Genomic DNA, 13,883 nt, shown 5'->3' with positions numbered 1-13,883 from the left:
ATCAAGTCTTCTGGGAATTGTATCGTTCGCTTGCCAGAGGTAAAGCGCTAGGTAAGGCTATATCAAGTCATTATTCAAAAAGGACAGCCCCTCGCAGTGGCTTCCAATTTTCGAGGCAGGAGACATCGAGTTGCAATGTAAGATCTTACTATTTCCAAGGAAGTGTGTGTGTGTGTACAAATGGGCCGACCGCTAACGTAGTTTCCGGTTAGTGCTAATAATAAGGTACTGTAAGCTATCTACAGCGCGGAGAAGCCAAAAATGGCGCTTCTCCGCACGACCAAGTCGACGAATCACGAGCCTCTAATCTTATCTCACGGAGGCAAATTTTAACAGGACTTCCGCGGCCTCACATCTTGAACTACACTGTCACCAGGAGGATTTGCCCAGCAATGCAGCTTGTGGAAGCTTTTGGGTCCATCATGTAAGAGCGCTCTTCTCCACGCAATTGTCTGATCTTTCATGAAATCTATTTTCAAACATGTACAATTTACAAATCTCATCCATGTCGATCCATTTATTCTCTTTGAATCTTCTTTGGGCTGCTTCAGTGCATATAATATAACATCCAATCTGCCCCGGCTGGCAGTACATGCACCTCATCCCTTGACTGCGTGTCCATTCTCAGTTACAGTTGCGTCATAAATAGATACTTTTGACTTAGCTCTCTTCGATCAAACCTACACCAATCATGTCTACAGCTACAACGCCCTCACTACCTCGAAATATTGAAAAACAGTCAAAGGCGTCAAGCTCATTGGCGATAGTCAATGTTGTCAAGTTACCACCTTCTCCACCTCAATCGACCGATGCTGGCAGCGAATTGTCCGACCAAACCACGTTGAGTTCAAGAAGATCGAGTGAAGGTCGACCAGAGTCCCGATATTCACTACCTCCACCATCAAAACAACCCAAAGAAATCCTCAAAGAAGATATCAAGACTCCGGACAGTCATGTTCCTCGAGATTCTCGATTGATACGTCTTACTGGCATCCACCCTTTTAACGTCGAACCACCCCTAAGTTCTCTGTACGATGAAGGTTTTCTCACATCTCCCGAGCTCTTCTATGTCCGAAATCATGGCGCTGTACCAGAAGTGGACGACGCAACGATCCCGGATTGGGAATTTTCGATTGAAGGGTTGGTCAAGAAGCCTATTACCATGACACTGAAACAACTTATTGAGAAATACGAGCAAATCACGGTCCCAATTACTCTCGTTTGCGCTGGGAATAGACGGAAAGAGCAGAACCAAGTTCGGAAATCGAAAGGCTTCTCGTGGGGAGCTGCAGGCGTTTCTACTGCTCTATGGACTGGTGTGCCAATTGGCGAATTAATCAAGAGGGCTGTCCCGATGCGTGGGGCCAAATATGTGTGCATGGAAGGTGCAGACAAGCTCCCAAATGGTTATTATGGGACATCCGTGAAGCTGAACTGGGCAATGGACCCCAACCGGGGCATTTTGCTTGCCCACAAGATGAATGGGGAAATGCTACGACCGGATCACGGGAAGCCTCTGCGAGTCGTCGTCCCAGGCCAAATTGGGGGTCGCAGTGTCAAGTGGTTGAAGAAGCTCGTAATCACTGCCGCACCTAGCGATAATTGGTATCACATCTATGATAATAGAGTATTGCCAACGATGATTAGTCCGGAGCAGAGTGCAAATGAGCCGAAATGGTGGACGGACGAGAGATATGCCATCTATGACCTGAGTACGAATAGTGCAACGGCATACCCAGCCCATGATGAGAGATTTTCTTTGAATAATTTATCCGAGACATACAAAGTACGAGGTTATGCTTATGGTGGCGGTGGGAGAAGAGTGACTAGAGTTGAGGTGACCCTCGATAAGGGGAAGTCGTGGGCGTTAGCGAATATCAGGTACTTCGAAGATGACTACCGGGACAACGCAAATGAAGATGAACAGCTTTATGGTGGGAGATTAGATGTGTCATGGCGAGAAACATCTTTTACTTGGTGTTTTTGGGATATTGATTTGAAAATAGAGGACTTGGAGATGTCAAGTGACGTTATGGTGAGAGCAATGGATGAGAGCATGAATGTGCAACCCAGGGATATGTATTGGAGCGTGCTTGGGATGATGAATAACCCATGGTACCGAGTCACAATTACCAAAGAAGGCGACTCGTTACTGTTTGAGCATCCTACACAACCAGCTCTGATGCCCGGGGGATGGATGGAGAAAGTCAAGAAGCGGGGCGGAAACCTCGCTAATGGGTTCTGGGGCGAGAAAATGGGAGGTGATGGAGAAGAAGAAGTGCTGGTTGAAGCAAAAGCAGAGATCAGGTTAGTGAAAGAAGGCGTCGACAGGAAGATTACCATTGATGAATTACGAAAACATGGGGGTGACGAGAATCCATGGTTTGTTGTGGATGGCGAAGTCTTTGATGGCACGGCGTTCTTGAAAGGCCATCCGGGAGGGGCAACAAGTATCGTCGGTGCAGCAGGACAAGATGCCACCGATGAGTTCATGGCAATCCGTCGGTGTCCCAATTACCGCCTCTTCCTTGAAAACTCGCTAACAAACTTGCAGACTCTGAAACAGCAAAGTCGCAAATGCCAGAATACCATATAGGTACCCTCGATGAAGCATCCCGAGCCATTCTCTTCAACGGCGAAGCCCCCGAATCAGCTACATCGTCAGAACCCCGCCCCATCTTCCTGCAGTCCAAAAATTGGACGAAAGCCGTCCTCTCCGCCAAAAAGATAATCTCATGGGACACCCGTATCTTAACCTTCACACTCGAGCACGGGGATCAAATTGTCGGATTACCAATAGGCCAACATCTCATGATTCGATTACGAGATCCCGTTACTAGAGAGGCTATCATTCGTTCCTATACCCCTATTTCTGAAGGTTCAGAAAAGGGGGTCTTGCATGTATTAGTAAAGGTGTACTTTGACACCAAGGAACGAATAGGAGGTAAGATGACGAAGGCACTGGATGCTATCCCCGTGGGCCATTTTGTTGATTTCAAGGGACCGATTGGAAAATTCGAGTACTTCGGTAAAGGTAATTGCGCCATTGGCGGTAAACGCAGATTTGTCAAGCGTTTCCTCATGATCTGTGCTGGCAGTGGCATTACCCCTATCTTTCAAGTATTGCGCGCCGTGCTCAAAGATCCGGACGATCAGACCAAGTGTCTGGTGCTAGATGGAAATAGGCTGGAGGAGGACATCCTCTGCAAGAAGGACATGGACGCTCTGGTGGCTGGGAACGAAGAGCGATGCAGACTACTGTATGCTTTGACTCAGCCGACGGATAGATGGGGAGGTATCAAGGGAAGAGTGAGTAAGGAAATACTAGAGAAAGAAGTCGGGAACTGTCCTAGAGTGGGAGAGGATTTAGTACTAATCTGTGGGCCGGAGGCTTTAGAAAAGGCTATACATGGGTATTTGAACGACATGGGGTGGCAGGATCAGGATTTGTTGTTTTTCTAAGTGAAGGAAGCAAGCTGTTCCGTGCCACCGTGGTCCGCGGGGTTGTACTATCGGAAGTAAACTTCCAGCATTCGTGTTTAGAACTGTGTTATGGTATTGGCCGCACAAGAGTCTGTTGTGTGGAGTTCAAGCTGCACAGATTAATACAAGAAACAAAGTTACCTGCTTCATATGTATTTTCTGGTTTGCCCTTTTCAAGCAATAACTCCACGCACCTTGTCTCACGTCCAACAATAACCACAAGTGAAAACAGAAATAACCACTCACTTCAAGTACAAGCGCATACTTGTAACACGCTTTTGAGGTTCCATAGCCGGATATCGGTACCTCATTGCGGGCGGCGATTACCTTGACATTCACTGCTATAGGCATTACTTGAACAAAGGCTATCTACCAAACCCAAACCAGCCCTTCTTCTGCTGAGCCGCCTGTTCCGCACCCTTAACTGGGTTAGTCTTGTCCCTAGCCCCATTTTCAGCACCTTTCTCGACCTCTCGTCCTGGATACTCGATGTAATTCCATGCGGCGTCGAAAAACAGTGGCTTCACTGGTACCGGCTCCAGTTTTGGCGGGTAGGTGACTAGGTTTGACAACGTCACCCCGGCGGTTGGGTAGTCGTTCAAACGCTCGACAAGCGGTTGTGGGCTCTCGGATGTCTTTTGGGTGTTTTCAAGGTTAGAGAGCTCGACTAGTGCTCTGTAACGCTGGACTTCGCCATCCAGAAGATCTTTGAGGAATTTAGCTTCAGAGGCAGAGACCGCAATGTTAGGCGGCGAGGAGTCTGAGGCGTCCATGGACGAAGATAAATGAGAGTTTGCGGCATTGGATTTTTCTGAAGCTCGGGCTAGCAGTGCGAGGGCATTCTTTGGGTTCGATAGCAAAGAGTGGGAGCGGGCTATGTTCAAGCATCTATTTGGTATGAATTAGTAGCTATTCTGTAATCGAAGGCAGGAAATTCTTACTTTAGTGCTGAGAAATAGCCGTGTTTTGATTCCAGCTCGCCCAAAAATGACGAATCTGCGGCAACGCCTGGGAGCTCCTTGATTGAATCCAAACTTTGCAGAATTGCATCGTATAGTACAGCCTTCTCTCTGAAATGCGCAAGCTTTCGTCCTGTCCCTTCTTCTTTAATTGGCTTTTGGTTCTTCTTTTTGGGTTTGTTCGGAGCTAATTCTACTACTATTGCTCCATCCCGTTCACCAACCATCACCCTGTTTCGGCCGATTCGCCAACTGACCATAGCATAGCTGACTGCTGTACGCGTAATCTGCAGACTTTGTATACGCCTATCGCCCTGTCCAACGCCCTCTGCTATTAACTCGTCTATTGCATGCTTTGTTGCATCAACTGCATCTTGACTTGAAATAAGGATATCATCATAGGCTGCAGCTCGATCTCTGGCCTGAGTAGCTTTAGCAGATGCTAATGTCTCTGATAACTTCTGTGAAGCACTATTAACAGATGCCAGCGCTGTTGCTATTGCCGCATCCTCCAACTCCACCGTCCGAGATCTCCAGGTGATTGTTTTGGGAACCGCTGCAGTCTCCGTGGCCTCTCGAGCTTTTGTAGGCTGGTCGTTCAACACATCGGGATCCAACTTTTCCACTTGTGAAACCAGCCCGGTGTCTTCTCTGGGAAAGAACTTTCGAGCAATAGCAGGCACTGCCACTGTCCGCGGCATTCTCATTTGATATGCTCCATATCGTATGCTAACATCGACTGGATCTGACAGTAAATCTTTGAAGATTTCGCTCTTTGTAGCAGTAGCCAGGGCACTGTATATGATTCTAGCTTCTGAATAGCTCTTCACACATCCCTCCCAGCCTTGCTTCTCGAATTCCCTAGCCCCAGTGAGTGAAGCTGCATACGCACGTGCTTCAAGCACATCTTCATCTTCGGCACCTGTTCCGGCCTGATCACTAAGAAGCCTGAATAGATCGTTCGCATAGATGGTAGCCTTGTGTAATCGGGATATTATGTGGGATCGAGTCGAGCCAGTAATTCCTTTCTTCTCCGTCGAGTGTACTTCCCGCATTGACATAGCATTCGCCCAGGCTCGTTCCGATGTAAGTAGGAGGAGGTGAACGAATCTAGAGATTAGATCAGTATGAATCCAGGAGGGGCATCCCCAAAAATACATTTGTACATACTCTTGATTGCGTCCAATGTCTTCTGGTGTCACCGGGGCTTTGGCGGTATATTTCGCGCGGGGTTTGGTTGCAATACCAAGTCTTTTGCGAAGGTTGTGGATGCGATTTGACAGCTGCGATCGGTATGTCGCATAGTCGCCGTAAAGCTTTGCCTTGTCGCGCCCAGAGACGACAAACTTGGTGATCTCCATTTCGCTGTGGGCTCGAAAATTGGTTGAAGATTGAGAGCAGTTTCTTGAATGTAAATGTGGAGGGGCACACTCAGTCCTTAGGTTGGATAGGCTTGAGTGATGGTGGGCATCGAGACCCCTGCTAAAAATGTCGAGCTAAGTGTGTATCTGGTACGATTTCATGACTTTTGCTTTTATTTGCTTTGCTTTGCCTCCTTTTCAAAGTCTTCCAGCTCAGCTCAGCACCCAATCTACAGTACTCTCAATCACACTGGCGATGAAAGCCATCTCTTCTCCCTAACTTAACGCGCGGTTGAGTTTCCATTTCCCAAGCCTGTCGCATGGTAATTCACCATATTAGAACTCTGCCATCAAGCATCAACTGATACATCTCTGCTGCAGATTAATATCTCAAAACCAATTCGACCCCTTGAAGATTACGAAGACCGAGTTACTGCAGGAAGCTTCACGTGGGCACTTGGTTTAGATAGGGCATGCTGGAGCGCACGGCGGGATGTCTAGAATCAGGCAGTTTGCGTTGCCTGCTACCAACATCCAGGAAGTCTTTGAAGAGTCGCAGAACACTGCACTCCGGCTTTTGGAACCACGCAGCAGGAGATCTTGAGCTTTCGTCCCCATTATGGGCCGCCTTGGTTCGAAGCGCCGATTCCGTTGCTCAGGAAGCAGAGACCGCTGAACAGAAAATCTTGACTGGCAATGGGGGCATGTTCTTGGACTTCTTGTACCCCGTTGGGACAATGAACCTTTTCAAGCATTACTCAGGCTGGGGTGTTGATAGACAGGATTCGCGGTGGGCCAGCAATGGACTCGCAAAGCTCGGTCAAAGATTATACACGTCCTCCGCTACAGATCCTCCATTACCGGACCACGGTGCATATTCTACTGGTCAAGAAGGAGAAACGTCGGAGAATTCCGAAACTGATATACTTCGTGGCAAGATGGGACTTACAAGAGCCACTGATTATGAAGAAGCGTGGCGACAGTATCTTCTACTGGGCGAGGCCGATCGAATACGGGTCCGAAAGCAACTGATACAGTACTACTCTACATCGGACCGAGTACTCGACGCGGAAAGGACCATTGATCTGTTTGAAGGTATGGGAGCCGAGGAGAGAGACGCCCCGACTTATCAAAAGACGATACGGTCCTATTTGAGACTCCGCAATTTGCATGACGCTACTCTGATGTATAGAACCAGTCTTGAAATCCTCAAGGTACCAGCTGGTGCCGATGAGCTTCTGGCCCACCTGTTCAATCTTTCATCGTGGTCCGAAGCTTGTGATATATGGTCGGACGTTCAACAGCCCAGCCAGGAACAGCCGCAATTCAATTACGATATATACACACTCGTTGAGAAGCTGCCAAACTTTAGAGAACTCGTTTGTAATTTGGCTAATCATACCAATAAGTTAATTCCACGGAAAGGTGGGAGAAAATCTGGCATGCGTCCTCTATTCGATTTCGCTCAAACGATGATTCGGATGGCCTTATTCAGAGAGGAATCATTTAAATCGACTGAGTTTTCAGAACTTCTAGACCATTTGATTAGTTTGCGCTGTATGACTTCGGATGATTTTCAGCGGATTTACAAAATGCTGATTTCCCTGGATGAAAGGAAGCTACTCATTCAATGCTACGAGAAAGTGCGAAGAGAAACAAGAATTGAGTTCCGCCATTACGCACTTAATGGGATATTGAAGATTTTCTGTCGTTCTCATAATATTCAAGGGATGAATTGGGTTCTGGATGACTTTGTTCGCTGCCATGGGAGACCGTCAGAAATGACGTACAGGATATGTCTAACAGAGTTTGCTGCCCAGGGCGATGCAACTACTGTTCATACACTCTTCGATCAGTATATGGCATACTATGTCTCGAAGGCTCATCCGCTACTCGACTCGGATCGCTTGTCTCCTATCCTCCAGGTACATGCGAAGCGTGGTGAGATTGATAAAGTCATCAAAGCTTTCAACGAGATTTCAGACACCTATGGGCTGAAGCCGACCATCCTCTCGTGGAATATCCTTATCAGTGCCCATTGCAAGGTGCAGAATATCGATGAAGCATTCACTTGCTTACAGTTGATTCTCGAATCCCCTGATATCGACCCAGATGACTATACTATTGGAACCCTGATGGGAATTTGTGTAAACCGCGGAGATCTTGAAAGTGCTGTTGAGCTCTACCGGTATGCCGAAGATCTTCAAATTAAGAAGAGTGCTGCTATGGTCGATTGTCTCGTGCTTGCACATGTCCAAGATGACCGTTTCCAAGAAGCCGAAGAAATCTGTGTGGAAGCTGCTGGCATGGACCTTGAAGGGAGCCGGACACGGATGTGGAACTATCTCATTGTTGGATGCGCTCTCAACCGCGACCTGCCAAATGGGAACCGAATACTCCAACGCATGTCTTCGTTTGGCATTGAACCGGATGAATTTACATATACAGCATTAATGCAAGCACTTTGCATGGTACGGCAACCGAATCAATGCCTCCGGATCCTACGAGAAGTTCTACCAGCTGCAGGATATAAGGTGAACGCGTTCCACTTTGCAGTCATCATGGGTGGCTATGTTGCAACTAAACAGTACTGGAAGGTTTTCGAACTCAACAAGGAGTTGAGAGAGCATAACATACGACAATCAGCCAGCACGAACGCCGTGATGCTGAGAGCCCAAGTCTCAAGCGATGCGGTGGTATTTAAGCGAGGTACTGAATTCCAGCAATATCAATCCGCAGTAGCAATGTTCTTGGATTATGTTGGATCTATGGATCCTCGAGATATATCAGATCCTGCTAGGAAGCTCATGAAGGGAAGCCCGCTCGATATTGCATATCCAACATCAATGTACAGCTATATAATGTACGTCCTCGCACAAAGCAACGATACTGAGTCGGCGAAAGAATTATTCGAAAGTTACAAGGCCGCCCTTCCAGAGAACCGACGGAAAACCCCTCCAATATCGATTCTGTCGGCCTTGTTACTGGTGAAATGGCGGGAGCGTGACATGAACGGGGTCGAAGAGAGCTGGAACCTCGTGCTTGCAGCCGCCAAAGAGCAAGGGTCACCGCTGAGGCCTCCAGGGCCATTTTGGAAACATAATGATCCTACCAACGATGTCTCAACAACACGACCTAAGATATTGTACGCACATGAGATAGAACTAGCACAGTGCCTATCCTGGTACTTGGAATCTCTAGCTTACCAGGGATTGGCGGACAAAATGATCATCACCGTCCATGACTTCATCAGAGACGGCTTCGTGCTCGACATGCGAAACTGGAATACCTACATCCAGCTCCTTGCCCGGGAAGGGCGTCCAAAGTTAGCTTTCGAAGTCTGCGAGAAGTACCTTATGCCTAATTGGACAGGTTGGTCGAGGATCCGGCGATACCTGCCAGTACCGGACCGCCTCCCGAAGGAGATTCGGGCCAAGAGGAAAAATCCACGCCATATTCGGCCGATCACAACCACGTTGCTTATACTGGCGCGCAGTTACATGGATATCGTGGCCGCGGCTGCAGAATCGAAGGCTTACCGATGGCAGCTTGATGACCTAGAGCGCTTATATCCGAAGACAGTTGATGCCATCAAAACCATGCAACGATCCTATAGCGAGCAAGAGGAACAGATATTGAAGCGCTTTTGAATGTACAGTGTTGGCTGTGTATTTATTATGGTGTGTGAGTGTATTTTTGTTTGTGAGTATGTATTTTTAGACTGTATGAGCTGGTAGAAGTGTAGATGATGAAATGAGGAAGTAATACTACTCCCAAGGGATCAAGCTCCACAAACCTCATATTGTTGGCATAACATCGAGGCTATAAGTGAGTTGCTCCTCATCTGTTCCAGCACAGCAACTACAGCTCCAAGATATGGAGAGAGAGAAATCACTGGTCTAACAAATCTCGTTCAATATTATTCCAACCATTTCTCGGGACCTGCTGGGTAGCTACTAACAGCACGCCTACAAATGTAGCATCTTGCTCCCAAGACCTAAGAGAGCATTTGAATATCACCCCTACCAAGCCCATCAAGCACACAAGAAATCCAGCATCCCCGTACACCATCCCCTCACCCTAATCCACCCCCAGCCGTCCTCATCCTCCGACTCGTAATCCCCAGCCCACCCCCGGCACTCCCTAACACAAACATAGCCGCTTCTCCCGCATCCACACTATAATTCAAATGTGCAGCACCCACCCCATCACCTCCCTTACAAATATCGTCCCCAGCATGACAAACCGTCAGCACTTTCCTAGCATCGACCCCCTGCAGTGCAGTCCCGTTTTCTGGATCTCCGAATAGGACCACCGAGGCGACTTGGGAGGTTGTGTTTGAGGGCAGGGAGGAGGTGACTAGGTGTACGATTTGTGCGCCTTGCGAGTAGCCGGAGAGGACTAACGGTGTGGTGGGGCAGAGGGAGAGTGTGTGGTTTATAAGTGCTATCCTGTTTTTTTGTTTTTTGTTTCAATAGTGTTTGGTGAAGGAAAGCCTGCGAAGAGGGAGGGGAATAATACATCAAAGCACTGCCGATAACACTTCCACCTGCGAGAAAGCCGCTGACATCTGCCAGATAATCGACGCCTTGGATAGCAAGTTGATTTGTGTCGTTCATGTAGTCTGCTATTGCGGCGAAGAATGGGGGGCAGCTAGGATTCCCACGTTGCCTTTGCTTTTTCGTTAACTATTACCATCTTCGAATCCCGAGGAGGGAAAGAACTACCAGGTTCATTTGTCCCCCTAGCAAACAGTACTGTCATTTTCGGACAAGTAGTAGCATTCTTCAACACATCGTTCTTGGATGTGACGGCATGGAGATCTCCGACGAGGGTCTTAAGAAGTCCCGAATTCTTGTTATCGAGGAGACTGCTCTTGTCCCCCTCTTCGGATTTTGGGAATGGAAAGGCCAGGGCTAGTAATGGAAGGAGCAGAAGAATGGTCAAGATCGGCCGATGCATCACGGCAACAGGAAATGGGATAGCCTCTAGGGCGTCAATATATTAAAAGTGAGTAGTGCCAAGACCAGCTTTTCGTAATTAGAAGGAGGGTTGAAGTTTAAGTCATGTTGGAAATCTTAAAAGAGATAGTTGTGCACAAAAGAAGGTATAACGAATGGACGTTGAGTTGATAAAGGACATGGCGCAAACAGTTCCAGACTTGCGGAACGTCATGCATAAAACTCTCGACAGAATGCTTTGCGAGGTATCATTATCCGAGAATCAATTGCTGGATCGGCGTCTGTTTTGGAGATCGTTTTGACCGGCTGGAGATGGTGTCGCGAATCTGGTTTCAAAAGATAAAGAGCCGTACAGGGATGGGTTGAAACTTCCTCAAAGTAGTACGAGACCACTATATTTGCCTTAATCAGTGCATTGTTGAACGTCGTCAGAAATTTAAATGATTTATGTAAATTTAAAAAACATTGTAAGTGGAGAGCCTTTCAAGGCTTCGTAAGTCTATGTAAATACACCCCCATAGCAACCTAAACATATTTCCAAAAATGATACACCAAGCACCTCGCGTTGAAATCCAGGGGTATTCTCATAACAATCCAAAAAGCACTCCCGCTGTCAAGTGATTTGACTCACATGCCGTCCAAACGATCTTGCTGAGTAGGTCTACCAACTCCAAGATCTCGCAGCTTCTTCGCCAGTAGTCCCTCAGCCACGACTTGCTTGCCATCAGGGGAGCTTGCAAAGGCATTGCCTCCGTATCCAATGTCGCCTTTGTGTAGCTTATCGTAACCGTGGATACCACTTGTGCTATTACTATTCCAAGACATCGACGTACCGGACTCGTTTGAAGTGGTTGGCCGGCTGCTCTTACTCGAGTTCGGCGACTGTATATTTTCAGGCCGATCTTGGCCAGCATCATCTTCACGCCGAACCGGTTTTCGAAAAAGGCTGAATGGAATAGGCTGAATAGGTATGGCGCAACTGATGTCTCGGTCTCGTGAAGACGCCGGGCCACCACTTGTACCTTTATTCAAAGCTTGAGTGATTCCATCCATGCTATCGTAGTTACGGTTCGAGTGGCCAAGAGCAAAACCAGAACTGCGTCTTCTATAAGCCTTGTCTGCAGCAAGACTAGCCGCTGCACCGCCATTAAGAGCAAGCCCAAGACTTGATTCACGCCCTGGTTTATATACACCGAATCTTGGTTCAGGGAGTGAAATTTCATTGCGTAACTTTTCCTTTCCGTCTGGTACTCGATTTGCGAAAACAACTCTAATGCTTTTGTATAGATAAAATCGACCCCGAGACGGGGAACATATGTGCACATGTACAAGATATCGAAGCGTTGGCCGATCTGCTGGATTTATTGCAGGGCTTTGCTGTATTGAAGAGGATAATACAGAGTCAATAATAGGCCCGGCCGAGTAGCTTCGTTGACGGATGAAGGTCTTCGTCCCTGGTTCCATCCCAGAAAGGTCATATGGAACCAAAAACAATTTCACCGCGGTTTTGTTCGGGTTCTTAATTATAATCTGAAGTTGCCCTCTTTCGGGGATTCTGTAACTGCCACCAGGAGGTGCTCTGGACGAGGCTGATTGTCGTTTCTGTTGATCAGCTCTACGAATCTCTCGTTCCGTAAGCTGGTTCGTATTTGGACCGTCAACCATATCCATCTCATCACTGCGACTTCGACCAACACTGGCACTGGGTCGTTTCCGCTTGTTGTCACGTGCCTCATCCGGATTTGACAGACTGTTCTCCAGATCAATTTGACCTACATACGGGCTAGGTCCATCTTCAGACTTCCCCAAACGACCATGGCTTGTAGTTTCATAGCTGTAGAACACCGCCGGGAAGGGAATGGTCACGTGAGCTGGACATCGAAGACTCGCCTTGCACTTACCAAGACCCAAAACGCCTATCTGAGCAACAAAATCCAAAGGCTTTGAGGGAGTAGTCGACATGCGTCCTTGGAGGATGCTTTCTTCATATGATCCGACCATGGATGCGTGAAGAGGAGAACTATCAGAGGTATACGAAGGTCTTCTCGAACGTGAGAAATTCGGCGTTTGAGGTGATGATGACGGCAGGCCCGCATTGGACGTAAGAGATCTTCTTGGCTGATGGGCTTGGTAGGGAAACGTATTGTCTCGTCGGAGATGTGGTAGTGGTTTGTTAAAATTTGATGTTGTCAGGACTGATGGTGTTGAATGCATCGAATGCGATGCTTCTAGGGTGTGTCGCCGAGGACTTCTTCTCGAATCCGTGTTTATGTCGATAGGATACGAATTTGTTGAAAAGTCAAAATCATCATTACTTTCCGAATGTACTAATGGACTCGTAGGCGGTTTCAGGATAAAACTCGACGAATACGAGGATGACAATGAGGGAATTCGCGACCGTAATTCTAGTTCAGAGTCGAGCCTGTCTGCTGGTGGAAATCGAGTGTCGAGCTGAAATGGAGAGAAATTTCTTGGTGGCGATGTAGCAAGCCACTCTTGTCTGTCTGAATTGTACAGGCCTGGGTTCGCCTGCAGGAGCCCATGGTCCCCTGCTATGCTCTGCTGTGGTCCTTCGGTAAAGTCACCACTATGTAAAGCCGACCGTGGCCTCTCAATTTGTAGGCCTGCATGTGATGGCTCGATATCAGTTGTAGATGTGCGTTTAGCTTCTGAGATATCGGGGGATGGTAATAAGGGCGAGGAACTGGAGGCATTGGCAGTGGGTTTCTGAGGTGTCTCGTAATCTTGAAGCAATGACTCCAGCTATAGATCCGAATTAGTCAATAGCCAAAATTTGAGATCCAGGGATTATGAATCATTACATACATTTCGATTTGATTTCTTAAGTCGACTAATGATTTCTCTTCGGTCGGAGGTTCCATGTATCGGGAATGAGAAGCTTGCATCCAAAATGCCCACAGAACTATTCCTTTGCTCCTCCGGCGTGTCCAGCAGAGGCCCTTCACATAATTCCGTCCGGATGCTCTCCTCTGAAAGCTTTCTTGTCATAGGAATGGCCTCAAGTGGCGAATGGGATCGACTCTTCTTTGCTGGCGTCTCGGGTGATACTTGGCCACTGACCAGGTCATCTTGGAATATGGGCATTTTGTGAGCACAAA

General features: G+C 47.7%; 4 protein-coding genes across 4 annotated transcripts; 2 read left to right on the top strand and 2 right to left on the bottom strand.

Annotated features, from left to right (window-relative positions):
• Positions 1–691: 691 nt before the first annotated feature.
• NIAD (Nitrate reductase [NADPH]) lies at positions 692–3,462 on the top strand (the record flags this gene model as incomplete). The annotated part of the gene is made up of 2 exons (XM_031146499.1): positions 692–2,501; positions 2,555–3,462. 2 exons carry the CDS (start codon positions 692–694, stop codon positions 3,460–3,462), a joined length of 2,718 nt encoding a protein of 905 aa, XP_031008328.1.
• Positions 3,463–3,848: 386 nt separating this feature from the next.
• Srp68 (Signal recognition particle subunit) lies at positions 3,849–5,803 on the bottom strand (the record flags this gene model as incomplete). Its single annotated transcript, XM_031146498.1, has 3 exons — positions 3,849–4,371; positions 4,425–5,552; positions 5,613–5,803. The coding sequence occupies 3 exons, from the start codon at positions 5,801–5,803 to the stop codon at positions 3,849–3,851; spliced, it is 1,842 nt and encodes a 613-aa protein (XP_031008329.1).
• Positions 5,804–6,276: 473 nt separating this feature from the next.
• On the top strand, positions 6,277–9,453 carry MEE40 (Pentatricopeptide repeat-containing-like protein; the record flags this gene model as incomplete). The annotated part of the gene is made up of 2 exons (XM_031146497.1): positions 6,277–7,182; positions 7,213–9,453. The coding sequence occupies 2 exons, from the start codon at positions 6,277–6,279 to the stop codon at positions 9,451–9,453; spliced, it is 3,147 nt and encodes a 1,048-aa protein (XP_031008326.1).
• Positions 9,454–11,391: 1,938 nt separating this feature from the next.
• On the bottom strand, positions 11,392–13,869 carry SPAC3H8.04 (Uncharacterized protein; the record flags this gene model as incomplete). Its single annotated transcript, XM_031146496.1, has 2 exons — positions 11,392–13,527; positions 13,591–13,869. The coding sequence occupies 2 exons, from the start codon at positions 13,867–13,869 to the stop codon at positions 11,392–11,394; spliced, it is 2,415 nt and encodes an 804-aa protein (XP_031008327.1).
• Positions 13,870–13,883: the final 14 nt, after the last annotated feature.

The sequence above is a fragment of the Lachnellula hyalina genome (genome assembly GCF_007821495.1).
Source record: "Lachnellula hyalina strain CBS 185.66 chromosome Unknown contig00017, whole genome shotgun sequence".
In the NCBI taxonomy this organism is placed as follows: domain Eukaryota; kingdom Fungi; phylum Ascomycota; class Leotiomycetes; order Helotiales; family Lachnaceae; genus Lachnellula; species Lachnellula hyalina.
This window is presented reverse-complemented; position numbering and strand designations above follow the sequence as displayed.